The sequence below is a fragment of the Microcaecilia unicolor genome, chromosome 6 (genome assembly GCF_901765095.1).
Source record: "Microcaecilia unicolor chromosome 6, aMicUni1.1, whole genome shotgun sequence".
NCBI classification, from domain to species: Eukaryota; Metazoa; Chordata; class Amphibia; order Gymnophiona; family Siphonopidae; genus Microcaecilia; species Microcaecilia unicolor.
The window spans coordinates 230718018-230745002 of NC_044036.1; the positions used below are offsets into that span (position 1 = coordinate 230718018).

At 45.6% G+C, this 26985-nt stretch overlaps 1 protein-coding gene across 3 annotated transcripts in view; it reads right to left on the reverse strand.

The window, feature by feature from the left end:
* Positions 1-19336: 19336 nt before the first annotated feature.
* The window catches only part of MRPL41 (mitochondrial ribosomal protein L41), an 83581-nt gene continuing 75932 nt past the window's right edge, over positions 19337-26985 (reverse strand). For 2 of the 3 annotated variants that reach the window (XM_030206215.1, XM_030206214.1), the window contains one exon: positions 19337-19816. In XM_030206215.1, coding sequence (XP_030062075.1) covers positions 19397-19816 — 420 coding nt within the window. In that variant the 3' untranslated portion in view covers positions 19337-19396. Of the gene's footprint in view, positions 19817-21467; positions 21471-24029; positions 24036-26985 lie in introns of those variants that run through there. The other variant, XM_030206216.1, reaches the window with a different exon arrangement.

Below are 26985 nucleotides of genomic sequence, written 5' to 3' on the forward strand. Positions count from 1 at the left end.
GAAACGGCTTGGGCTCTTCAGCTTAGAGAGAAAAAGGCTGAGGGGAGATGTGATAGAGGTATATAAAATACTGGGTGGAGTGGAACTGGTAGATATGAATCACGTGTTTACTCTTTCCAAAAATGCTAGGAATAGGGGGCACCCAAAGTAGTAAATTTAAAACGAATCGGAGAAAATATGTCTTCACTCAGTGTGTAATTAAACTCTGGAATTTGTTGCTAGAGAATGTGGTAAAAGCAGTTAGCTTAGCGGGGTTAAAAAAAAAAGTTTGGATAACTTCCTAAAAGAAAAGTCCATAAGCCATTATTAAAATGAACTTGGGAAAATCCACTGTTTATTTCTGCTTATTATTGTACTGTTTTGGGATCTTGCCAGGTACTTGTGACCTGGATTGGTCACTGTTGGAAACAGGATGCTGTACTTGATGGACCTTCGGTTTGTCCCAGTATGGTAACGCTTATGTACTTATGGGTCCCAAGGATTGTGGTGGGGGAGGGAGAGGATCAACTGCCCCTTGTACCTCCCAATGATGTCCCCTGATCTTAAAAGAGGTGGAGTTCACATTGTGCCATGGCGCTGAATATCTGCCTGTAGCTTCAGCTCCAGAAACCCCTTGTTTTTCCCTCCTGCTTTGTAGCATTTCAACAAAACCAGAAGTTGCGCACAGAGTGGAGGTGTTTCTAACCACACGAGAATGGAGCAGCCCCTACTGATTTGGATGATTGCAAAACCGCTGAGGTGAAAGACAAATCAGAGGAAGCAGAACTTAAAATGGCAGATCGTGCAGGGCCGCAATTGCCCTTGATGGTCTCCGAGTGGGCGTCGAAGATCTCAGCTAAGATCATGGCAGCTGTGAAACATGCCAGTAATAAAAAATTGCAAGTCCTTTTGGATTGATTCAACGCACTGGAAACCTGTCTGAATATAATGGCCAGAGACATGCAAGCAGCACAGCAGTGCATAAGGGATGTGGAAGACAAACAATCTCAGGCAGAGCATGAATGGCTGTGTACAGAGAAAATAAGTATTTGGACAGCATGGCAGCAATGGACAAAGTACATAAGTATTGCCATACTGGGAAAGACCAAAGGTCCATCAAGCCCAGCATCCTGTTTCCAACAGTGGCCAATCCAGGTCACAAATACCTGGCAAGATCCCCAAAAGTACAAAACATTTTATACTGCTTATCCCAGAAATTGTGGATTTTCCCCAAGTCCATTTAATAACGGTCTATGGACTTTTCCTTCTGGAAGCCGTCCAAACCTTTTTTAAACTCTGCTAAGCTAACCGCCTTTACCACATTCTCTGGCAACGAATTCCACAGTTTAATTACATGTTGAGTGAAGAAAAATTTTCTCCGATTCGTTTCAAATTTACTACATTGTAGCTTCATTGCATGCCCCCTAGTCCTAGTATTTTTGGAAAGCGTGAACAGACGCTTCACACCTACCCATTCAACTCCACTTATTATTTAATAGACCTCTACCATATCTCCCCTCGGCCGCCTTTTCTCCAAGCTGAAGAACCCTAGCTGCTTTAGCCTTTCCTCATAGGGATGATTTAGAAAATAATTTCGGAAAAAACAATCTCTGGTGGGGCATGCCAGAGTCCATAGAGATGCAGGAACTTGGGGGGGGGGGGGGGGGGGGAAGGGTTCCTAGAAACTTAGCTTGTGACTTTGCTACAGCTGCTTGACCATCTGGGACCCCTGAGAATTGAATGGATGCACTAGGTAAGCCCACCGTGAGTGCTTGGAGAGTGGCCAAGAGTAGTGATTGTTAGGTTACTCAACAATGCCCACAAAATGTAGATTATGTAGACCAATTGGAATTGGAAAAAGCTGGAATACAATGGGACAAAAATGTTATGCTTTCAAGACTAATCTTCCAATATGGCTGCGCAACGCAAGGCCTTCCCTTCTTGTTCACCTGCCTGGTGCAGAAAAGCATCGCTTTGCCCTTTCTTATCTTGCCTGGCTCCAAATTGTTGATGCTGGAGTGATAAAGTTCTTTGATTCCAAGGTGGAGGGGAAATAGTACATTAATCAGGTTGAGCATCCCTCAGAGAACTTGGGGCTGACCGATTGAATTTGTGCTGCAAACAAGTGGGATTCACCTCATTACTGTGCGGTTGTTGGTTTCCTTTTTATTACAGACTTTGTTTTGGGTCTGTTCTCTGTTTCACTCTTCGGCAGCTGTTATTTGAGCAGTAGACTGTTGTTTTCATCTTTTTCACCTCTCAAGGACTTTCAGAAAGGGATTTAAATATATAGGCTTAAATTTGAATGTTATGATTGAGCTATGCTGCTGTGAACACTAGAGGGAGGTGGCAATGGGGTTCTAAACTACAGGAAATTGTGGTACCCTTAAGATATTTTGGTTTGGAGGGTGGAGTTGTGGGTGGGGGGTTGTAGTGGAGGGAAGTTATGGAGAGCAGGATGTGGGAAGCTTTCCCTTCAGTGTATATGTAGGTGTTATGGGAATTCACAATGGATCTTCACAAGGACAGTTGCTTCTCTAAGGAGGGCAGGGGGTATGTGGGCTGGGACAATCCCTCCTAAGCCATTGTCAATAGTCTGCTTATAGAAGTCAGACATCCCAGGGGATAATACAAATATATGCCTCTATTTCCCTCTTGGATTGTAGGGGTCATCTCCTCTTCTAGCAAATGTAGTAGGAGAGGTAGGAGCGGCTCTGGTTGCCTTGTTGGGCAGGCTGGATGGACTGTGCGGGCCTTTATCTGCCGTAATTTACTGTGTGTTATTGTGTAGTAAAATCTTACAAGCCCTTAATAGACACTGAACCTCTGTGGTGTATTTTTAAGAGACTCACCTAAACACAGTTATCTTATGGTGATGACAACATATTTTGAAGCTCCTGCAGTTAGAAAAAAAATGGAGTTCTTATACTGATTTATTTATTTATAACATTTATATCCCACAATATTCCCGCCCATGGGCAGGCTCAGTGTGGCGTACAGTAGTTAATAAGCAAACCATAACACAATAGCACGAAGTACAGTGGACAGGGTCACAGGAGGGAGAAAGAGATGACAGATGAGGGGAGAGGAAGAGAGGGTGGGTATCACAGAGTGAGCTGTGGGCTAATAGGCTGCGGCTCCTGCAGGACTCATGGCAAACGCTCTGCCAAAAAGGAAGGTCTTGAGACGCTTCTTAAAGGTTGGGTGATCCGAAGTGATTTTGATCTCACGAGGCAGCCCGTTCCACAGTTGAGTGCTGAGATAAGGAAAAGAGGAGCCATGGATGGCCTTATATTTGAGGCCACGGGAAGCAGGGTAATGGAGAGTGAGGTACGAGCAGGCCGATCTGCGGAGTTCCTGGGCGGTAGGTTAACAAGAAGGTCCATATAGGAAGGGGCATCTCCATAGATAATTTTGCGCACCAATGCACAGGTCTTGAACGCAATGCAGTCCTTCACAGGAAGCCAGTGCAGCCGCTCACGCAATGGTCTCGAGCTTTCAAATCTGGATTTCCCATAGACGAGCTGGGCAGCTGTATTCTGGGCCGTTTGCAATTTTTTTAGGAGCATACCTGCACATCCTCCGTAGATACTATTGCAATAATCAAGACGGTTAATCACCAGAGACTGGACTAGATTGCGGAAAACATCCCGAGGGAAGTAAGGCTTAAGCCTCCAGAGAGAGTAGAACATTTGCTGGACTGTAGAGTTCACATGCTGCTCCAACGTCAGGGTTTGATCAACCAGGACACCCAGGATTTTTAGGGATAATGAGATAGGCGGGGTGAGCTCAGGAGTAATTAGCGCAGGAGGCCAGAGTTTACAATAAGGAAAGGAGAGGATCAAGCAGTGCGTTTTCTTGGTGTTGAGCTTGAATCGAAAAGAATTGGCCCAGTCAAGCATGGTGTTAAAGCCGTGACGAATCCGACTGGTAATTTCATTCAGGTTCTGCTCAAACGGGATGTAGATAGTGATGTCACCTGCGTAAATAAACTGGTTTAGCCCCAATTTGGAAAGAGCCATTGCCAGGGGGATCAACATCACATTGAACAGGGTGAGTGATAGTGGGGAGCCTTGCGGCACTCCGCAGTCAGCTTTCCAGTGAGACGACAGAGTGGAGTTGGCTTGTACTTTGGTAGGATCTGGATGTTAAAAAACCCCTAAGCCAGGCTAATACATTTCCACTTGCACCAAAGTAATCGAGGAGCCACAGAAGTATATCATGGTGAACCATATCAAAGGTGCTGGACATGTCGAACTGCAAGAGTAAAATGCGCTTCCCCTCAACTATCTCTCGCTTGAAGTTAGATAGGAGGGTGACAAGCACGGTCTCAGTACTGTGGAGCGGTCGAAATCCCGATTGTGAGGCATGCAGACCATTAAATTTGTCCAGGTGGTCATTGAGTTGCTTATTCACCAGGCTCTCCATAAGTTTTACGAAAAGGGGAATAGAGCCAATTGGCCGGTAGTTGGACAAATCGCTACTTAGTTTCTTAGCGTCTTTAGGCACCAGGGTCAGCAAGATGTTACCATAGCTTGCTGGGAACTTGCCTTCACCGAGCATATGGTTTAGGTACAGGGTCAGGTCTTCAAGGAAACAGGCAGGGACACTTTGAAGCAGATAGTTGTGGCAAACATCCAGCCTGCAGTACTTCCTAACAAATCAGCGAAGCTCCCTCTTGACAGAATCAACTGAGAGAGTGGAAAAGCTGGAGAATAAACGGTCCGCTGGCTGCTCGTCAGGCCCCAGGTCCAAGCCTGCAATAAAGTCACCAATGTTGGAATTGTTTTGCGGAAGGGCGCTCTGCAGCTTCTTAAGTTTGTCCTGGAAAAAGTTTGCTAAATCGGCAGCAGGCATGGTACCATCACCCGTAGAGGTAAGTACCGCAGTATCCATTAGCTTGTTTACAAAGAAGAGTTTCTTGGCATCTTTGAAATCTGGGCCAATTTTTTCCTTGAAGTAATTCTTTTTTGCCTGCCTGAGTGCATAGTTGTACTTTCTGTGAGACTGCCTCCACATAGGTAAATGCTGAGTGGCCTGGTACTTTCGCCAGGCTCTTTCAAGCCTTCTGGTGTTTGCTTTGAGCGTTCTGAGGTGATCATTGAACCACGGGGCAGCTACTTTCCTCTTTATACAACACTCCTTGAGTGGCGTAATGGCATCTAGGGTGGTTCTACAACGGTTATCCCAATTGTGCAAAAAGCTGCCAGGATCTACCGGGCCGGGCCAGTCCGACTCATATATAGACTGCCAGAATGCCGCAGGGTCTCGTTGTGTACGAAGTTGGGGAATGCAGGCTAGGTGGCCCTTTTAGCTGCCACAGAATTGAGCAGGTGAACTTGAAGTGGTCAGACCAAGGGACAGCTATCCACAGAGCTTTGGCTATGCACAGATTGTAGTGGTTAGCTGATTTAAAAGAGAAGAGGTCTAAAGTGTGTCCTCTGGAGTGGGTAGCCTGAGTAATCCAGTAGGTGAAGTCCCAAGAGCGGAGGAAGGCCAAACAGTCTCGCGTGTATGCAGAGGAGGAATCTTCAAGGTGCAGATTAATGTCTCCCAGGACTAGTACATTGGGGCAGGACAAGCACGTTGTAGAGATGAAATCAGTAAAGATAGGTTGCACATCGCACCAGTTGCCGGGAGGTCGGTAAAATAGGACACAAGTTAGATGACCAAATAAGGTTAGATAGAGGCCTCCTGTTTGAGTGTTATGGAATTATCCTAGACCAGAAAGGGCACTTCCTTTTAGCATATGTAACTCCAGAGGGGAAATCCTTTGTCTTCTGTAATATTTATGCTTCTAATAAATATTGATAGGAATTTCTACAAGAAGGTATTGTATCATTTTCAAGTGTTTGAGGAAATTCCTGTGATAATGGAAGGAGGTGTTAACTCTGTTTTTGATCCTAATATGGACATATCCAACTTGTTAGGACAGGATCGTATATATTATACTAGGGAGGTGCCTCTGCTTTCTGATTCTCTGGACTGACATGATGTATAGAGGGTTCTACATTCACAAGAATGTGATTACACATGTTAATCCTATGTCCATGATATGTGGTCCTGCATAGACTACATGTTAATTTCAAGAAACCTTTTCTGCTCAGGTGGTGGAGATAGGCCCCTTTGCAGTTTCCGACCATGCCCTGATTTGGGTCAACATTGTGTGGTGGCTGGGACCATCGATGACCATAGTTTTTGGAAATTCCCCCAGGGGCTCTATGGAGACTATAATTTTAGAGAAGATATTCAAAAGAAATAGAATTATGAATAATTTAATCAGCAACATAAATCCAATGGGAAACTGCAAAAGCAATATTTAGGGGGAAATCTATCAGCTACTCCATTCATCACACACATGCAAGGGACCAAGGGATTCTCTACTTTAAACGTCAAGTCCATTGTGATGGGAAATCTTATGGTGCTCATCCATCTGAAACTACCTGTACTCAATGGCTGGGCCCACAGTTAGCATTGAATGTTACATCAGCATGCAGTGAAGTTTTCCCCTATATTACAAGTTATACATATATTGACATATAAACAGGCTTAGCAAAACCTCACATGGGGCCTCGAAAAATTATTACACTTAAAGATGCGCAAGGCACGACAGTGCACAGATCACTGATATGTTTTGTGCATTCTTTGTGGAGCTTTATTCAGAACATAATGAGTTGTTGGTATTGGAGGTGAATATGTATCTGTCCACCCTGGAGACACTTCATCTGGGAGAAGCCGCACGGCAACAACATCTCAGTATGCCTGTAAGAGGTGGGTTGGGTGATACAACAAAGTCCCAGTGTCAGATGAGTTCTGGAGTGAATTTTTTATAAAATACTGCAAACCAGAACAACATTGTCATTAACTGTTCTGTTTAATGATATAATTGCTCAGCAAACCCTGCCAGATACATTGAAACTAGCACATAGAAGGGATGCAAGAAGGTGCTGATGGAGTAGGATGTGCTGTGCTGACCTCTTACCCTGGCTTACCTGTTTGCTGTTGTTTCCTCAAACACTGTTAGAATGGGGAAACGGAAAGGGGGGGTGTTGAACCCTCTACCAAGAGCCCAACAAATGATTCCCCAGATGGTTCGTGCATCGCTCGCTGTTGGAGCAGAGCAGGTAGACTCCCTCTGATTGAGGCGTCTTTGAGCCTCAAGGACCGTCGCTCAACTCTACAGCCCGGAACATCTTCCGGGAAATCTGAGCAGGCCCTTGGAGGGGCTGAAGCAAGGATCGCCGCAGGTTTGGTCTGTGCCCTGGAAGTCGGTAGTGGACCGGTGGTAATGCCGGCTGACCCTAAATTCCTTGCTGCGGAGGAGTTGGTGAGCAAGGTATATTGAAGGATGTGGCAATTCCAGTGCTTCATATGGGGGATGCTGGAGGCTTGCGACATTCCAGCCCAGTGAGGCCTCTTGAAACATTGAGATCTCTGAGGGCTAGATGCACTAAATCGTTAGAGCCCTTCCCTTATCGATTTCCTTAGCAAATCGGTAAGGAACGAGCGAGCATGCATCAAGGAATAGGAATGCAAATGAGCTGCTTGTTGTAGCTCACTTGCATTCTCTATTCCATCGTTAAACAGGCGGCCGGTGGAGCATGCGCAGAGCAGCCAAGCGTTATGCTGGCTGCTCTGCGCATGCCAAGCCTTCACTATAAAAAAAAAAACCTCCCTCTAAAAAGGCGTTCTTTTTACAGGCTACAAGCTAATGTACAGTTCAGAGGCAAGAGAATAAAAACTAACCTGACGATACAGAGGAGCCTTCCAGCCCAGAAAAGCTGCTTTTTATTTTCTTTCAGCCTGGCACCAAGGCAGGTGACGCTTATTTTTCAGCTTGCACCCCGGGACGTGAGAGGACACAAATCAAAACTTTAGACGTCCCTCCCTCCAGGTCTCTCTCAACAGTATCAGCTAACGCGCTGTGATTGGCTAACAGCTAAACATGCTGGGATTGGCTGAGAGAGACCGGGAGCTGATCAGTTATGCTATCACTTACTTATTCTGGAGTGCTGCATTTTGTGATGCTGTTTTGATAAATGTTCAATAAAGACTTCATACAACTTAAAAAAGTGGGAAAAAAAAATCCAAGTGCTTGTCTTTTTTTTTTTTTAAACAAAACTATTAGTGGGATTTGAATCCGCCACCTCTGGATTACAAGACCGGTGCTCTAACCACTCTGCCATAACTCTACTTACTTGGATGTCCCTCCCTTACTTCTAGGTCAGTCAGCTGAGTGAAGCACGGCCAAAAAGGACGTTTTTATTATTGGGGGGGGGGGGGGGGGGGGGAGGAGGGAGGGAGGCTGCCCAAAATGGATGTTTTTTTTTTTTTTTTTTTTAAGCAAAGCTTTATTACAAAAAATCAAACAGGCTGCGATACTGCAGGCTCTTTTTTGGACATCATTCAACCCTGCAATAATAAAAACATCCTTTTTGGCCGTGCTTCACACAACTGAGACACTTGGAAGTCTCTGAGCCAATCACAGTCCAGTGTGGATGTTTTTAGGAGTCTCCCACATGCAGCTATGCCATCCGCATGGGAAATGTTGCTGTATAGTGATTCTACATCCATCGTGACCAGAAGGATGTTTGATGGTAATTGCTTGATATTTTTCAATTTATTCAGAAAGTCTGTGGTGTCTTGTATGAAGCTGTTTGTTTTGTGCATGAGAGGTTTCAGAATTCCCTCTATGAGTTCAGATATTTCCTCCGTGATTGTGCCAATACCCTTCTGGCCACGATGGATGTAGAATCACTATACAGCAACATTCCCCATGCAGACGGTACAGCTGCATGTGGGAGACTCCTAACAACATCCACACTGGACCATCAATACTCACCAGAAACTATTACAAAATGAATCAAATTTATTTTAACTCACAACTACTTCCGCTTTAACAATGATATCTATCTACAAATAATGGGCACTGCGATGAGTACCAGGACAGCACCCCAATATGCCAACCTTTTTATGGCTGAGCTGGAACAGACATTTCTGAATACATACCAGACCAAACCTCTAAAATACTACAGGTACATCGATGACATTTTTATGATTTGGACGGAGAGGGAAGAAACTCTGAAACAATTTTACTATTCCTTCAATACATACCATCCTACAATCAGCTTCAAAATTGACTACTCCACAGAAAAAGTCAATTTTTTGGACACCACGGTCTCAATCAGTGATGGCTATATACAAACATCTATATACAAGAAACCCACAGACAGATGCAGCTACTTCCACAACTCCAGCTTCCACCCTTCACATACAAAGAGATCCATTATTTACAGCCAAGCCACAAGATACCACTGTTATCTGCTCTGACCCAAGGGACAGAGACAGATATCTTGAAATCCTGAGTGCATCCTTCGAACGGAAAGGCTACAACCCCAACATAATCTCCAAAAATATTGCCTCCTCCCTCAAAACACCCAGGGAAAATCTGCTACAATACAAAGAAAAAAAAAGCCACAGACAGAATCCCCCTTATAGTGACATACAATCCAGAGCTGAAAAAATTAAGAAAAATCATAAAAGATTTTCAGCCTCTACTCCAAGAGGATGAATTACTGAAAGAGATACTCCCAGCCCCACCAATGCTGGCCTTCCGACTGCCACCCAACTTGACACACAAGCTAATCAGAAGTAAACTCCCAACACAGACTGAAAAAGAAGAGAAGGGCACACATCCTTGCAATATATCCAGCTGCAAGCTATGCCAAAACATTTCACAGGGCCCCACAGTCATTCACAAAGGAAAAATATTCAACATGAAGGAATATTTCACATGCTCATCTTCCAATGTGGTATATATCATTCAGTGTAAAAAATGTAACGAAGGATGCTATATTGGAGAAACAGGCCAGATGCTAAAGACAAGATTTAATTTACATAGACATCACATGAACAATACTGGTGCCAGCCGGGTTCCCACCCCTGTGGGCCAGCACTTTACAAAACCAGATCACTGTACCAGTGACTTCATAGTAAGAATCCTGAAAGGTAACTTTAAAACAATACAGGAACGTAAGACCTTTGAAGTCAGAATGATTGAATATTTTGACACCCAACAGACAGGACTTAAAGATCTGGGTTTTCTAGCCCATTATAAACCATAAACTTGTATTGCTATGTTTATCACCCTCCTCTCACCTATCCACCCCCATCCTGTTAGACTATCTCTGAAATGGTTTGATATTCCCATGCATACCTCCTACCCATCCCCACCCTGTTAGACTGTCAATGAAATGCTTGGATGTTTTACTTATATATACTGTCATCTACCACATTTGCTTATTTCCGATCCGACGAAGAAGGGCAACCTTTGAAAGCTAATCAAGAAATGCATTAAGTTATGTCAATAAAAAAGGTATCATCTTATTTTCTTTTCCATGTTTTCTTTTGTTTGATTTCTATTGATTACCTTTAAAAGTGGACTAACACAGCTACCACCCCACATTTCTCCTTTTACAGTTTTGTTTTGTTTATAAAAAGACAGCATCTCATCGAAGCAGTGTAATCCTCATTACTAGAGTGGGCCAAGAGACCCTGGTTCACAGAGCTAGTTTGCCTGAAGATAAACAATCTCCGCTACTGCCCAAAAAAGGGCTTCATCAGGGCCTGGTAATAATGAAAGACCCGGCATCCTTCTCTCTTAGAGTCAGGCTCTTGAGTGGTCTCATCTAAGGCAATGCAGATATGCAGAAGTCATCATAGTTAACTCTTCTAACAAGCAAGGAAATGTTTTACAACAGCAGCTTATACCAGTTTGGAGAACCTATGGATCTTGGTATATGCAGAGAATATACCGCCTCCATTTCAGCTTCAATAGTTTACATCTTTTTCTTAAGAAACGTTTTTCCAAAAGGTTGGCAACAACTGAATAGTGCCAGTGGAAGGACGTCCTGCACATGTATCTGACCAAGGAGTTTTAATGACAGGAGATGGCATGACATAAAAAAGCTGAAGCTGGTTCCCCTAGCAGCCACCATCATCATATGTCCAAAACAAACTATCAGCTGCTGCACCCACATTATCCTTGTGCATTATTATTTTATCTCCGTTATATTTAGAAACCTAGCTGCTTGTGCAGCACACAGAGGAACTACATATAGGAAGCTTTCAAATAAAAAAGCGTCAGCATGTCGGGCAGTGAAAGGCTTCTAGGGGATTCTGTGTGCAAGACAATGAAAAAAAAAAAAAGACATGGAGAGAGAGGGGAAGGCAAACTTTCCAGTCAATATTCAGCATGCACCACAAGTGACAACCAGGAAGGAGCCTTTTCTGCCCAGTTAAATTGCTTTACATTGGGCAGTGAGTCTCATAATCAGACAGAATGAATGTTGATTATGTGCTAAATGGGAACCAATTTTGTAACTTGAATATGTATATGAACTTTTCATATTACTTGCAATTTGTGTTCTCTAATACGTTTTTTTAATTAAAAAAATATAAAAGGTGTATAGCGCAGCACTGAAATTCACAATACAGCATTGGAAATAAAGCAAGCTCTGGAGCACTGACAAGGAAAAATTAGTTATTACCTGATAATTTTCTTTCCATTAGTCCCAACAGATCAATCCAGAGACAAGTGGGTTATGTCCCCCTACCAGCAGGTGGAGATAGAGAGAACTTCAGAGTCTTAGCATATGTAGACCTGTGCAGCCAGCTTAATCTCAGTATTGTCGATACCAAAGCAGCTTTAGAAGAAAAGCCATCCAATATTAAATTCCACTCCTGCCTCCATAAAACCCTTACAGGCTCTTCCTCCACCGCCATAGCGGGAGGGAAACCACTTAAGTGGAAATTGCAATCCTGAAAGTACTCCCATCCTCTGTAGTTTATCGTAAGCTCCCAGTGGTCCCCGAGAAAAAAACAGACTCTTGAGAATCATGCCCCCTGATAACCAAGGAAATTATGTAAACAAACAACAGTAAAGGGCGGGCCTCTGGCTTGATCTGTTGGGACTAATGGAAAGGAAATTATCAGGTAATAACTAATTTTTCCTTCCATAGCGTCCCACAGATCAATCCAGAGACGAGTGGGATGTACAAAAGCAGTCCCAAGTGTAGGGAGAGAGCCCCAAATAATCAAGTACCCGAGAATATACTTGCCCAAACCGCCAGAACAGAGGTGGGAACAGACACAAGCTCCAAAAGAACTCACCAGCACCAAAGAAATAAACAATATGCCCCAGAACTTGCAAACAAGGACCAAACATTAGTCATGTGCACAGCCGCAGGCCCCTACAATAACTCGAACCTTCAAGGCCTGAGGAAAGGTGAAATTCTACAAAAAGGGCAAGTCCCTGAATGCCAGAAAGACAATATATTTCCAAGTAACAAGCTACAACGATGGAGCTAAAGCGAACGCGGAACTGTGGAACTAAGCCCAGAATGCAGCGATGGAACTGTGCCCCACCATGGAACGGTGAAACTGCCTGTAAAAACGAAGCTAAGCCAAAGAAGCAGCGATGGAGCAGCGCCCCACATGCAGCGAAAAAGGTGCACTCAACCTACAATTATGGAAATGTGCCGTGAAGGCCCTTTGTGCAACCCACAGCAAAGGCCGTGAACTCAACAGCGAAGGAGCTGTGCTCAAAAACATCCAATGAACTGCGCTCAACATGCAGCGAAGCCACCGCGCTCAACATACCTTGAAAGATCCGTGCTCACCATACAGCAAAATAGCTGCGCTCAGTATACAGCGATGGCACTGTGCTGAAATGTAGAGCTTGGGCTCTAGCCAAATGCAGAGCTGAGCTGCGCTCAACACACCGCGATGAAGCTGAACTCCACATGCAGCAATGAAACTGTGCTGAACATGTAGCAACGGAGATGTGCCAAACATGCAGCTGTGTGTAAAACCTGAAGCGAAGGAGCCGCGCTCAACATGTGGCGACGGAGCCGCGCCCTGCATGAGGCGATGGAGCTGTGCTCATCCTGCGGCGATGGAGCTGTGCTCAACATGCGGCGATGGAGCTGAGCTCAGCCTGCGGCGATGGAGCTGATCTCAACCTGCAGCGGTGGAGCTGAGCTCAATCTGCGGCAACGTATCTGTGCTCAACCAGCGGTGACGGAGTGCTCAAGCAGCAAACGCCACGAGCCTGGGTAATAGCCACTGAAGAAGGTGATGCCAGAAGACCAACAGGAAAGGAGCAAACTTGTGAAAATACATCCCTGGTGCTGCACTTCCCTGCCCCAGCGGGACTAAAACTCCAAGAAGAGAAAGCCCCATGCCTCAAGACACACTCTAGTTCCTCTGATGGATACTGAGTCCAGAAGGCCGATCTGCTAGGAAACTAAGCCAGAGCAATAGCCAACTTAGAGAGAAAAAAAACCCTCCAAGAGGAAGGTAAGCATAATGGAGCTGTAGTTCCCCGACTATAGAGCGCAAATAGTAGCCATAAGGCAGCAAGGGAGACACCACTCTTGGCAGACTAGAACAAAGCGGAAGCTGACCACTAACATCAACCTCCAGACCGAGATCCAATCCACTGCTCCGTAAACAGTAGAGCAAAGCCCACAGCTAAGAGGCGAACAGACAAATGCACAACCAAGATGTGCTAAACCGGCAAGAACTGCGTCCCTTACAGACGAAGGAACGATTGCCAAATGTGCCAGGATAGAGGCCTGAAACTAGAAAAGGCCAAATCCGCCTGTGCCAGGCAAAAACTCCCCCCGAAAGCCAGAGAAGAGAGTAAGAGTTGAGGCAACTAGCCCCCAAAAGGCACATTCCCGAAAGGTCAAAGCAACAGACTGGCAAAAAGGGTGCTCCCGAGGGTATCTCCGAATACTCTGCAGACAACCCAGAACAACAGAAGGGATCCGGGTCGAAAGAACGAGAATCTTCCCAGGAGTCCAAAATCTGTAGTCAACAGCTATGGCACTCCCTAGCAGCATACAAGTTGCCGATACAAACCCCAGCAAAGGAGAACTGAAGTATCAGCAGAAATCCCTCATGAACTCCAAGTTATCTCGAAGGAAACCAGCAAGATGGGGACCAAAGCAGAGAAGAACCTCTGCCGAAATCTGATACTGGCTGATGCTCAAAAGGGAATGTCCCAGAAGAGTACATAGGTCCCTCGTATCCCCATGTCATGGACCTGGGAGGAAAAGAAATACCTCATGTAAGGAAAACAACTGACTGTTGAAGCAGCTGTAGAATCCCTTGATAGAGAGAGAGCCGCAATTCCGCCAGCTCCGAGGTGTGGCAGCACCTGAAAGCTGCCACTATCACCATACCTTGTAAAAATGTCCCCGGCCACAAGTAAGGGCTGAAGAACATGGCCATAAACTGCCAAGATCCCTTGCTGCAAGAAGCCCTGCAACTATGCAAGTAACATTCCTTGCAGGCCAGGGAGGCAATAACTCTCCCCACCAGACAGACCTATTCCAGCTGGAAGGAAGCTCTCTGAAGGCAACTATCAAAGCAAAGAAAATAACTTCACAATCTCCAAAAACAACCAGAGACAGACGCAACTGCGCCTAAAGGAAGAAATGCTGGCCGTGTTAGAGCTATCATGTACTCCCCAAGAAAAATCTGAAGTGAAGTCCAGGCAGAAATCGTATTATAGCAAAAAACCATGACTCATTAGAACTAAGAATCTTAGTTCACTGCTCCTGAGCCCCTACAGAGACCAAAAAGCAGTAAGCATAGGGCAACCTGAAGTGGGGACAGAACTCATTAAACCAGGAGCCAGGTGGCTTCTCCTGGCAATACCCGAGACTCGAAAACCCCTCAGGTCTACCAGACTGCCCCAGATCTTCTTCACTGTCCAAAATACTCCAAAAGGCAGGATGCCAAATGTGATTTGGAAGCCACATCCGTGGACTGCTGCCTAAGCCAAGCTAACTACTACCCAATAGTGACACAACTTGGCTGGCGAGATGGAACACTAAAAACGTGAGAAGCCTGAATGAAACAGAACCGAAGACAACGTCCACAGCAAAAGACCCAGCAAGCTGTAGAGGCCGCAAAGGGCTTGGTAACTGAAGAAGGAGCAGGCATCCAAAACCATCCACAAAGGATACCCACTCCACAAAAAACTCAGAATCAGGACCAGTAGTGAGAGGCGAGACAACCGATGTGGCCCATTTCAGCCATGAACACGATAGTCAGCAGAACTAAAAGAGAAGAGGCTAGCTGCAGCTACAACCCCTGTCTTCACCTGTGGGATCTGATCTGGAATACCCACCAGGCCTGCCAACCACCATAGTCTGTCCTATAAGGACCATGTGCTGACCCAGAAAGGCACTAACATGCACCAGAACCTAAACCTGCTAGAAATGCTAGCCATTCTAGCCAGGAAGGAAGCTGAGGGAAAATCAGCCCTTACACCCTCCAAAGCCGGCAGCCAAAAGGAAGCAAAACCTGCCCTATTCCCCGCATGTCTTCTGCCCGATACAAAAGAGCCTAGAGCAGGGAAAGACAGGCAGCCGCAAAAAAACCTCCCAACAGCAGAGAAGAGCCGCTAATAACGTTACCTTGCAGCCACACAACGCTGCCCAAATAATAAAAGGCACCAGGAAGTCACTAGTGCCATCAGCCATCCCGAGAGAAAACGAGGAACAGCCCTCGAAAACTCTCACCGCAATAGTCACACAGTAGCAAAAAGCCCTCAAAGTCCCACCGTAGGACCGGAACAGCTGATGAGAAAGGCCGGTTCAGCAACGATCCTACCACTCCGAACCTGCGCATAGCCACTAGTGCCCGCTATCACATAAGGCCAGTAAGCCCTGCTCAACATGCAGCGACGGAGAGCACAAGAAGGCGCCCGCGATGGCGAGATCCCGCCAAAACTACCGTTCGGTATGGAAACGAACAGAACCCTAAAAAAATGCTCCCCTGCCAGCGCCCAAACAGAAACTAAAATAAAATACCCCCGTGCCGAGGCCACGCAAAGCAAAGATCCTCTTGCAGAAAACTGACGAACTGCTCCAACAGCAAAGAAGAAAATAACACTCACCTCATGTGAAGCAAAAAACAGAGCCCCAAAGGAAGGAAATTACCAACCGCTGTATTGTAAAAGGTAAACAGCCCTCTGCTCTGCTTATTTTCTTCCCTCTTCGACTTTTCCTTCTCTCGTGTTCTTTTTTTTTTTTTTTTTGCAAGGCAGGAGTTACAGAGAGAATCAGAAGCCGAGTGCCAAACCTAGCTACTGGAAAGGAGTAGGGGAGGGACCTGGCACCACCAGGTGTACCCGTTTACCTGCTCAACATGGCCACGAACCCCTAGCTCAACTAATCCTGAGGGAACAGGCTAGGAGCACATCTCAATCCAGAGAGCTGCACAGGATGTGTTATCCACCTGCTGAGATAGAGAGAATACTGAGATTAAGCTGGCTGTACAGGTCTACATATGCTAAGACTCTGAAGTTCTATCTCCACCTGCTGGTAGGGGGACATAACCCACTCGTCTCTGGATTGATCTGTGGGACGCTATGGAAAAAGCAGTTTGGTATCCTTGTGGACAGAAATTCCATGTGTGAAGGGAAAAAGTATAGAGGTAGGGCTGTACTACCCTTCACAAGGGCAGATTGAACAGACAGATGAACAAATGTTTATAGAAATGAGGAAAGCTGGCAAATTAAGCAACATTATTTCAGTTACCCCAATATCAACTGGATAAATGCTACATCAGGGAGCGCTAGAGAGGTAAAATACTTAGATGTAATGAATGAATGCTTCTTGGAACAACTGGTCCAAGAATGAACAAGCAGGGGAGCTATTTTAGATCTAGTCCTTAGTGGAATGCAGTGCATGGTATGAGAGGTAAAGCTGTTGGATCCACTGCGAAACAGTGATCATAACTTGATCAAATTTGAGCTGATATCTGGAGTAATGTCACTAAAAAAATCTACTGTAACAGCATTTAATTTTCAAAAGGGCAACTGCCAGAATGAGGAAAATGGTTAAAAAGATGGTAAAAATGGTTCGGCTGCAAAGGTTAGGTCTTCAGGCATGGACATAGTTTAAAAATACTATCGTGAAAGCCCAAATCAGATGTATTCCATATATTAACAAAGGTGGAAAGAAGGGCAAATGACAGCCAGCATGGTTAAGAGACGAAGTGAAAGAGGCTATTGGAGCCAAAAGAGCATTTTTCAGGATCGAAATGAAGAAAATAAGTAGCAACATAAGCACTGTCAAGCTACATGCAAAGCACTGATCATGAAGTCTAAAAGAGAATAATAAGAAAAAAACTTGCTACAGAGACAAAAAAAATTAGTAACACCTTTTTCAGATACATCAGAAGCAGAAAGTCTGTAAGGGAATCCGTGGGACCATTCGATAATGAAGGAGCAAGAAGGGGCACTCTGAAGCAAAGAAATCATTCCTTCTCTCCACTCTAGCCTTGTCCTTCTTTACAGAAGATGATGTAAGAGATGAAAACCATTTCCGGTACTGGTACAAGGGTGACAATGCAGAGAAACCGAAATAAATCTTGGTGAACTTGGCAGACTGAGCCAAACAGAAAAGTTAGAGCGCAATAAATCACCTGGACTGGATGGTATGTACCCCAGGGTACTGAAAACACAAACATGAAACTGCTGATCTGTTATTAGTCCATAGTACCTGAAGACAGGCCAAGGTAATGCCAATTTTTAAAAAGGGCTCCAGGGGTGATCCTGGAAATTACAGACCGGAAAGCCTGACTTCAGTGCTGAGGAAAATAGTAGAAACTATTATAAAGAATAAAATGACAGAACACATAGACAAAATTGATTTAACGAGAGAGCATGGGTTCAGCCAAGGGCATCGTGTCTCACCAATTTGCTTCACTTCTTTAAAGGCGTAAATAAACGTGGATAAAGGTGAGCTGACTAATGTAGTCTTATCTAGATTTTCTGAAAGCTTTTGACAAAGTTTCTCATGAGAGACTCTTGAGAAAATTAAAAACTCATGGGATAGGAGGCAATCTCCTTCTACAGATTAGAAATTGATTATTGGACAGAAAACAGAGGGTTAGGTTAAATGTCCATTTTTCTTAATGGTGGAGGGTGAATAGTGGAGTGCCGTAGGGATCTGTACTGGAATCAGTGCTATTTATAAATGTTCTGGAAAATATTTTTTCACTCAAAGAATTGCTAAGCTCTGGAACTCTTTGCCGGAGGATGTGGTAATAGCGGTGAACTTATCTGGGTTTAAAAAAGGTTTGGTCAAGCTCTTGGAGAAGTCCATAGTCCGCTATTAAGATAGACATGGCGGAATCCACTGCTTACCCTGGGTTTGGTAGCATAGAAGATTGCTGCTATTTGAGGTTTCTGCCAGGTACTTGTGACCTGGATTGGCCATTGCAAGAAGCAGGCTACTGGGCTAAAAGGACCACTGGTCTGACCCAGTATGGCTATTCTTATGTTCCTCCCCTTCACAGACCCCTGAAACTCCCCCAACTCCTCTTATATCCCCTCCCCCGGATCCCCTCCTAACAGAGAGAATGCAAAACCAAGGAGGTTTAATAACACAATATAAACCTCACAAGCTTGCTATTGTTTTGAACATCCAATATGGCGGCAAGCTCTGCCCACTCCTTCAGCCCAGATAATGGGCCAGACAGGCACAAGCCGTCATTAAACCTCATTGTACCTGACACAGAACCAAAGTGTTTTGTTAGATAAATATATTTATTGTGTAGATTAGTTTGGCCTACATATTTCCAAGTACATCCTGGGGTCTTGGTTAAAATACGGCCACTGATCACAAATGCTAGGTATTAAATCAGTTTTTAGGTTTGCCATTGGATATCCATATTTTTTACTGTTACTTTTTCTAGCCTTTCCCAACTATTTATCTGAGTATTCTCCTGGATGCCTTTAAATCACAAGCTATCTACGTTTTCCTTCTCCCCCACTGCTTGTAATTTTGTTCCTGTTTAGCTTAGTCATAATTATCCTTGTCTAGGAGTCAAAGACTGCTTGCTTCTTCAGGCAGAGAATCAGTAGGATTTAGTGCTGACAGCAGCAATGGCTGGAATCCCTGGGGCCTGTGAACTCTACTACAGTTTCACCCAGGCCCAAAGCGTAAAAGTCTTGGGAGGCAAACATGTTTTCTATGTGGCAGCATCCAGCACTACCGCTAAGTCAGTGGACTGGTCTTCAATGCATCTCATTGTATTAAACATCACTGAAAAATGTTCAGCATTTACCTCCTCTCACTACAAATACAGAACAAGACTTCTTTAACACAAAATGAAGAATTAATTTTTCTGCTAGGTAAAGATGAAAGGCTTGAATACCCGATACTACAGCTGACTTGTTGCTAATTCCATAAATGTGATTCAAATCTTGTAATTTTAAAAAAGTTTTTATTAAGCCACAAATAGAAGAACCCCCCCCCCCCCAAGCAAATAGCTATATTTTAAACAGAACCCCCCCCCCCCCAAGCGAATTATTGAACATTTGAACTGCTACTCAGCGAGCATAGTTCTTGGGATACAATTGAAAAAGCTTCCCTTCTTGTGTTGGTTCAAATCCATACTTCTCTAGGTTGTGGAGATTGAAAGAGCCTTCTTTTATATCCTTCTCCATGAGTGGTGCAACAACTTCCATGAAAATTTTTTCAGCTGACTGAGGTTCCTCTGTTCCATCTGGGGCTCTATAGGAAACATATGGCTTTAGGTGGAATCCATTCAAGTCTGGCACCACAAACTCAGGAACCATCTCCTTCACTTTGATGAATTTGGCACTTGGTGTGTGAAAACCAGTTAGATTGGGTCCTTTCCACTTGGGGGCAGCCCTGGGGCCACGCCGTTTGGTTGTAGGTACAGCTGTCCTGTCTGCACCACGTAAAAGGCCTCGGGCAATATTAGTAAGCAGTCCCATGGCAAGTCCCTGAAAAATAAAGGGGATCATTTGTGAACAATCATTACACATGCTTTTGTATTGGAGAAGAAAGTTCCTTTACAAGCAATTATATAAACTATATATTCTTCACAAAATGTACTTGTAAAATGTCAGACTAACCCTGCAATCATCTAAAATGTCAGTTTAACAAGTGCAGATTAATTAGCTTGTTTAAGGTCACAAACGGTTACCTCAGCCCTACATTAATACGATTCTGGCACAAAGGAAACAAAATTTAGTCAATAACACCAATTAAGAGAACAAGAGGGGGTTTGTTATTACAGAATATACTCATCTGCAAATGATTGGCTTTAACAATTTGATACTTACAGAAACGCAAACACTAAATAAATCACAAAATATACCATACTAGTAAAAAAGGCCCGTTTCTGACACAAATGAAACGGGCGCTAGCAAGGTTTTCCTCGGAGTGTGTATGTTTGAGAGTGTGTGTGTGAGAGTGACTCTGTGAGAGAGAGTGAATGTGCGAGTGTGTGACAGAGAGAGAGAGTGAGACTGGGTGCGAGTGTGTCTCAGAGAGAGAGAGTGTGTGTGTGTGAGAATGAGAGTGTGTGCCAGGGGCCCCCCCTCCCTCCCTCCCAGTTCCAGGGTCATCACCTCTCCCTCCCTCCCAGTTCCAGGATTGTCGTCCCTCCCTTCCTCCCTCCCAGTTCCAGGATTGTCGTCCCTCCCTTCCTCCTTCCCTCCCTTCCAGTTCCAGCCCCCCTCCCTACGAATTTTAAAAGTCATCTTCACTTACCTCGTGTCTCGTCACTCATTAACTGGGAGGGCGGCTAATTTGCGAGGCAGGCAGGCTTGAGCCACTGCGGTAAGTCGGGACAGCAGCTGTTGAACGCGTCAGAAAGGAAATGGGCACTAGCAAGGTTCCAGGGCCCCTCCCGCCTCATCTCAGGACCCCCCCCAACCTCGGGCTCTGGCTCCCCTCCCACCGTGAGGCCTGGCTACGCCCTTCGCTGGTACACTATAAGCAATGTACTCAAATACTGTATAAGATACTTCAACCACACCGAAAATCTCTTCCTAAAGTGGTGGCTTCGTTTAATTTAAATCAAACCATAATCCTTCCAGCATTCTGTCCACCTGCTCAAACTGATGCTAACCACCGTTGACTGCATACTTTAAACTGTGTGCGAGCACTTACTCTATTTAACTCGCACAACATCCCCAGGCCATTCATCTCAAGTTCCTTCTTTCCCTACGGGAGCGGAATCTGTCCCAACCAGTGGCAATGGATAGTGGCTTGTACCTTTTTCTATTATGGCTAGTACAAAACCGCATCTTCGCCAAGTTTCCCTTTTACGACCAATAATACTACCTCGACAACCGACATGCTGCCGCTGCGCAGTACACACTCCTCTGACGCAACTTCCATATATTACAGAGGACGGGGCACCGTGACCAGAGAAGGAAAGCTGTGGGATTGTTACTGGGTGGCCGCAGGTATGAGTTTGACAGGGGGAGAGGTGCCATATCGCGGACAAAGAGGAGAATGAACAGATGGCAAATCATGGGGACGGGAGACTGGTCCTCTGAACGCGTGTGAGACCGATCCCCCGGCGTGTTGAGTGACATCATAATGCTATGGTGACGTCAGCCTGTGTCACGGAGCCTAGCACACCAACTCCGAAGAAATCACGAACACAGCAAGACCCATAGAATGTTGGAGGTGAGAATTATTATATAGGATAATCTTACTGTCTAATATCCACAGTACCCAGTGGCGTAGCAAGGGCGGGGTGGTCCGCCCCGGGTGTCATCGGGTAGGGGGGGTGCTCCGCTCCCACTGCTCCGCCTTTAACATTTTTTTTCCTGAGTCCCGCTCGCCCTCGCGGTAACAGGAAGTTGCCTCAGACGGGGGCGGGACTCAATGTGGGAAGGGCGACGACGTCAGCGAGATCTTCTTTACTAGCAGGGCAGACGCGAGGCGCGCTGCCTGCCACTCTGTCGCTTCGGAAAAAAAATGTTAAAGGCAGGACAGGGTAGGAGCAGCAGGAGAACGGATCTCGGGGGGGGGGGCGCTCAGAGGGGTGCTTAAAGGGGATTAGGGAGGGTAGGAGAGCATCAAGGAGGGGAGAAGGGGATTGGGGAAGGGTGGGGGAGCTCAGAGGGGTGCTTAAAGGGGATTAGGGAGGGTGGGGGAGCTCAGAGAGTGGAGAAGGGGATTGGGGAAGGGTGGGGGAGCTCAGAGAGGGGAGAAGGGGATTGGGGAGGGGTGGGGGAGCTCAGAGGGGTGCTTAAAGGGGATTAGGGAGGGTGGGGGAGCTCAGAGGGGGGAGGGGCGTGCTCAGATGGGAGAAGGGGTCTGAAGCTGAAACCGGGGTCTGACATGGGGGCAGGAGGGAAAATGGGTCCATGCCTGGGGCAGGTGGGAGAATGGGTCTGGGGCTGAAAGGGGGGGATGCAAGGCATGTGGTGGATGAAGGGGACTGGAACTGGGGGCTGAAAATAGGGGGCAGAGAGGGGACAAATCCTGGATGGAAGGGGGGCACGTGAGGGAGGGCAGACCCTGGACGGTTGGGAGAGGGAGGGCAGACGGATTGAAGGGGCAGAGAGAAAGGGCAGATGGTGGGTGGAAGGGGAGAGAGAAAGAGGGCAGACTGGGGCAAATGGTGGACGGAAGGGGCAGAGATAGAGGGCAGATGTTGATGGAAGGGGGAGAGAGATATGGCAGACTGGGGCAGATGGTGCATGGAAGGGGCAGAAGTGGATGGAAGGGAGAGAGGGCAGACACTGGATGGCAGAGAGAGAGCGAAGACAGATGCTAGCTAGAAGGAAGACAGTGAAAAGATGAGGAAAGCAGAAACCAGAGACAGCGAACTGTAAATATATATTTTTATTTTTTTGCTTTAGGATAAATTAGTATTGTAGCTGTGTTAATAAATGTTTATAATAGAACATGTAAATAAGGTAATCTTTTTACTGGACTAATTTTAATACATTTTACTTTCGGAGAACAAAACCCCCTTCCTCAGGTCAGGATAGGACACTGTAACAGTACTATACTGAATTGACCTGAGGAAGGAGGTTTTGGCCTCTGAAAGCTAAATGTATTAGTCCAATAAAATGATATTATTTGTTTTATTTCTATTTGTTAATTTGTAAAGTGGTGATTGGTATTTGTTAGTTTTTTCAAATTTACATCTGCTGTCTTTATATTTTGCACATTACTAGAGGACATTTTCTGTTTCTGTGGTGTTGCATTGTGTGCAGAGTCTGGCATCTTGGGGGTTCAGTTTAATTTTTGTCTAAATAGAAAGTTTACTTATTCTATAGTGGATTAGGGTTTATCTATTTGTGAAAAAGACATGGCTTTCGGTTGGCATTGACTGTGCAGGATCGACGATCTGTACTAATCTGTCTGTTTTCTTTTTACAATAGGTGCATTGATGTTCTAGTGCTCACTGTAGTGTTTAAGATGCTTTCCTTTTCCTTGTGTGACTCGTACAAATTACTGCTTATGGTATGGTAGAATTGCTCTATAGGTCCTGAGTGTTTTGTATTCTCGGTATGCCTAGTACTGGATTTCGGGGGGGGGGGGGGGGGGGGGGTGTTAAAAAATGACCGGCCCCGGGTGTCAACTACCCTAGCTACGCCACTGACAGTACCTCTAAACAACTCACAAATACTAAGAAGCACACAGCAGTCCAGCGGCAAAATGGGTGTTATCCTGTCTTTTGCACTGAGTATCACATGTATGATTATCTCCCAGTTGGAGAGAAGTTATATATGTGTGCTTGATGTCAAGAACTCCTAGCTCTCAGAGAAAGAGTCTGTTCTCTTGAGACTAGAATGGCAGATTTATTTATTTATTTTGTTACATTTGTATCCCACATTTTCCCACCTATTTGCAGGCTCAATGTGGCTTACATAGTACCGGTATGAACAAATACAGTAATGTTGTGGTAGTTGAAAACAAAAATGAGGACGTTATAATGCGACTGTACACCTCAAATATTGTGTTCAATTCTAGTCGCAGCAGCTCAAAAAAGATAGAGTGGAATTAGAAAAGGTGCAGAGAAAGGCGACAAAAATGATAAAGAGGACGGGACGACTTCCCTATGAGGAAAGGCTAAAGCAGCTAGGGCTCTTCAGCTTAGAGAAAAGGCGACTGAGGGGAGGTATGATAGAGGTCTATAAAATATAGTGGAGTTGAACAGGTAGACGTGAAGCATCTGTTTACTCTTTCCAAAAATACTAGGACTAGGGGGCATGCAATGAAGCTAGAAAGTAGTAAATTTAAAACGAATTGGAGAAAATGTTTCTTTACTCAATGTGTAATTAAACTGGAATTCATTTCCAGAGAATGTGGTAAAGGCGGTTAGCTTAGCATAATTAAAAAAAAGGTCTGGACAGCTTCCTAAAGGAAAAGTCCATAGACCATTATTAAAATGGACTTGGGGAAAATCCACTATTTCTGGGATAAGCAGTGTAAAATGTTTTGTACTTTTTTGGGATGTTGCCAGGTATTTGTGATCTGGATTGGCCACTGTTGGAAACAGGATGCTGGGCTTGATGGACCTTTGGTCTATCCCAGTATGGCAATACTTATGTACTTTGTCTGTTGCTGCCATGCTGTCCAAATAGGACATAAGTTGTCCATTGTTTGCAGTCATTGGGTTGAGTGATCAATGATGGAAAGAGAAGACTAACTCCACAGAACACACTGGAGTATCTGGGTGTTCTATTTGACACAGCATGGGAGAGCTCTTTCTGATGGAGTGCAGGAGGTTGAAGCTGATTTATCAGATTCATCTTCTCAGTCAAGGCAGGCCCAGGGTCTGGGACTACATCCAGGTTCTAGGTCAAAGATGGCGGCAATGGAAGTTGTGCTGTGGGCAAGGGCTCTCATGCAGCCATTACAGGTGACAATGGACACCAGCAAGTCAGGTTGGGGAGCGCATTACAAGTTCCATCTGGCACCTGGATGGAACAGGAGTCCCAGTGGTCGATAAATTGTTTGGAGCTCAGGGCAGTGCGGAATGCCTTAAGTGAATTTGCTCCCTTTCTGGCAAGGGCACCGGTCCATGTTCTTTTAGACAATATGATGGCGGTAGCTTACAAAAAACAAGCAAGGTGAGACCAGGACTCGTCCAATGGCTGTGGCTCCCTTATGAATTGGGTGGAGAAAAATCTCTGCTTGTCAAACAGCTTATGTTGCAGGGTCCCTGAAGATGGAGGTGGACTTTCTTAGCAAGCACTCCTTAGACCCGGGAGAATACTATCCAGCCAGGGGTTTCAGCTGATGGGGTTCTCTGCTTCTGGATTTGATGGCAACAACAACAAAAAAAAAAATCAAAGTGCCCAAGTTCTTCAGGCATTGGAAAAAACCAGGCTCAATAGGGATCAATGCCCCACTGCAGCCCTAGCTGAAGCCACATCTTCTTTGTCTTCCCTCCTTGGCCCATGCTAGGCCGTGTGTTTTAAAGGATCACACTGCACCAGGGTTGAAAAGTTCTTGTACCCCATGACTGGCCACAGAGGCTGTGGACCCGATTTGACTGGTTGATGGGATCCTCTCCATCTTCCGAAGGTACACAGTCTACTGAAGCAAGGGTTTGGTGTCCCTTTGATCTTATGGCTTGGCCATGGAAAGGGCTCAGCTAAGACAAAAACATTGTTCCGATTTGGTCATTGCCATCTTACTTCAGGCTCAGAAACACTCTTTACCTATAGCATATGCAAGGGCGTGGAGGACGTTCAAGAACTCTCTTCCTTCGCTGCTTAGATTGCACACATCCTAACATTTCAGAAAGGAGTGGTGTTGGGTTCTCTAAAAGTTCAGGGTATGTTTTGGTCTGTCTTAGTGGCTACCTAAAAAAGACATCTCTTGCGGCTCATCCGGATATGGCACTCTCACGCTGGTCTCACTTCTTGCAAGAACAGTGTGGGAGTTCTGCAGTATACAGCTTACACACACACAGAGCAACGTCATGCACAGAAGAAGTTCTCGCTCCTGGCAACAGCTACAGACAACAGTATAAGGGTTAGGAAAATTGAGGGCTATCATGATATGATACAGACGTACAAATATTTGAAAGGTATTAATCCGCAAACGAACCTTTTCCGGAGATACGAAGGCGGTAGAACGAGAGGACATGAAATGAGATTGAAGGGAGGCAGACTCAAGAAAAATGTCAGGAAGTATTTCTTCACGGAGAGAGTGGTGGATGCTTGGAATGCCCTCCCGTGGGAGGTGGTGGAGAGGAAAACGGTAACGGAATTCAAACATGCGTGGGATAAACATAAAGGAATCCTGTTCAGAAGGAAAGGATCCTCAGGAGCTTAACCGAGATTGGATAACAGAGCCGGTAGTGGGAGGCGGGGCTGGAGGTTGGGAGGCGGGGATAGTGCGGGGCAGACTTATACAGTCTGTGCCAGAGCCAGTGGTGGGAGGCGGGACTGGAGGTTGGGAGGCAGGGATAGCGCTGGGCAGACTTATACGGTCTGTGCCAGAGCCGGTGGTGGGAGGCGGGGATAGTGCTGGGCAGACTTATACGGTCTGTGCCAGAGCCGGTGGTTGGGAGGCGGGGCTGGTGGTTGGGAGGCGGGGCTAGTGCTGGGCAGACTTATACGGTCTGTGCCCTGAAGAGCACAGGTACAAATCAAAGTAGGGTATACACAAAAGTAGCACACATGAGTTGTCTTGTTGGGCAGACTGGATGGACCGTGCAGGTCTTTTTCTGCCGTCATCTACTATGAGAGGGGCTACCTGAGTAAATGTGATAAGGGTTAGCAATGGCTGTTGACTTGTGTGGCTACGGGCTGGGGGGGGGGGGGGTGGAAGAAAGAGAAAGAGAAAAAGAGACAGGACAACAACAGAGGGGAGAGAGAGACGGGGTGACGATAGGGTGGAGGAGAGAGAAGACAGCATGACTATAGGGAGTGTGTGTGTGTGAGAAACAAGAGCGCATGACTGGGTGGGCTGCTGCAGTGTATTTCCAGTATCTTTCAGGGGTGCATTAAGGCCTGATATACTAAGTTTCCTTTTCTCTTGGACAAGGAAGAGAAAAGCAGCCATAGTAACAAATCAAGCCTAAACGGAGCTGGCACGTCTCAGAAGATTTCCCCTCCCCCCACTCATTTCAGGGGAGACTATAGCGATAGGCGGATGGGGAATGAGAAAAGTTTCAGATGCT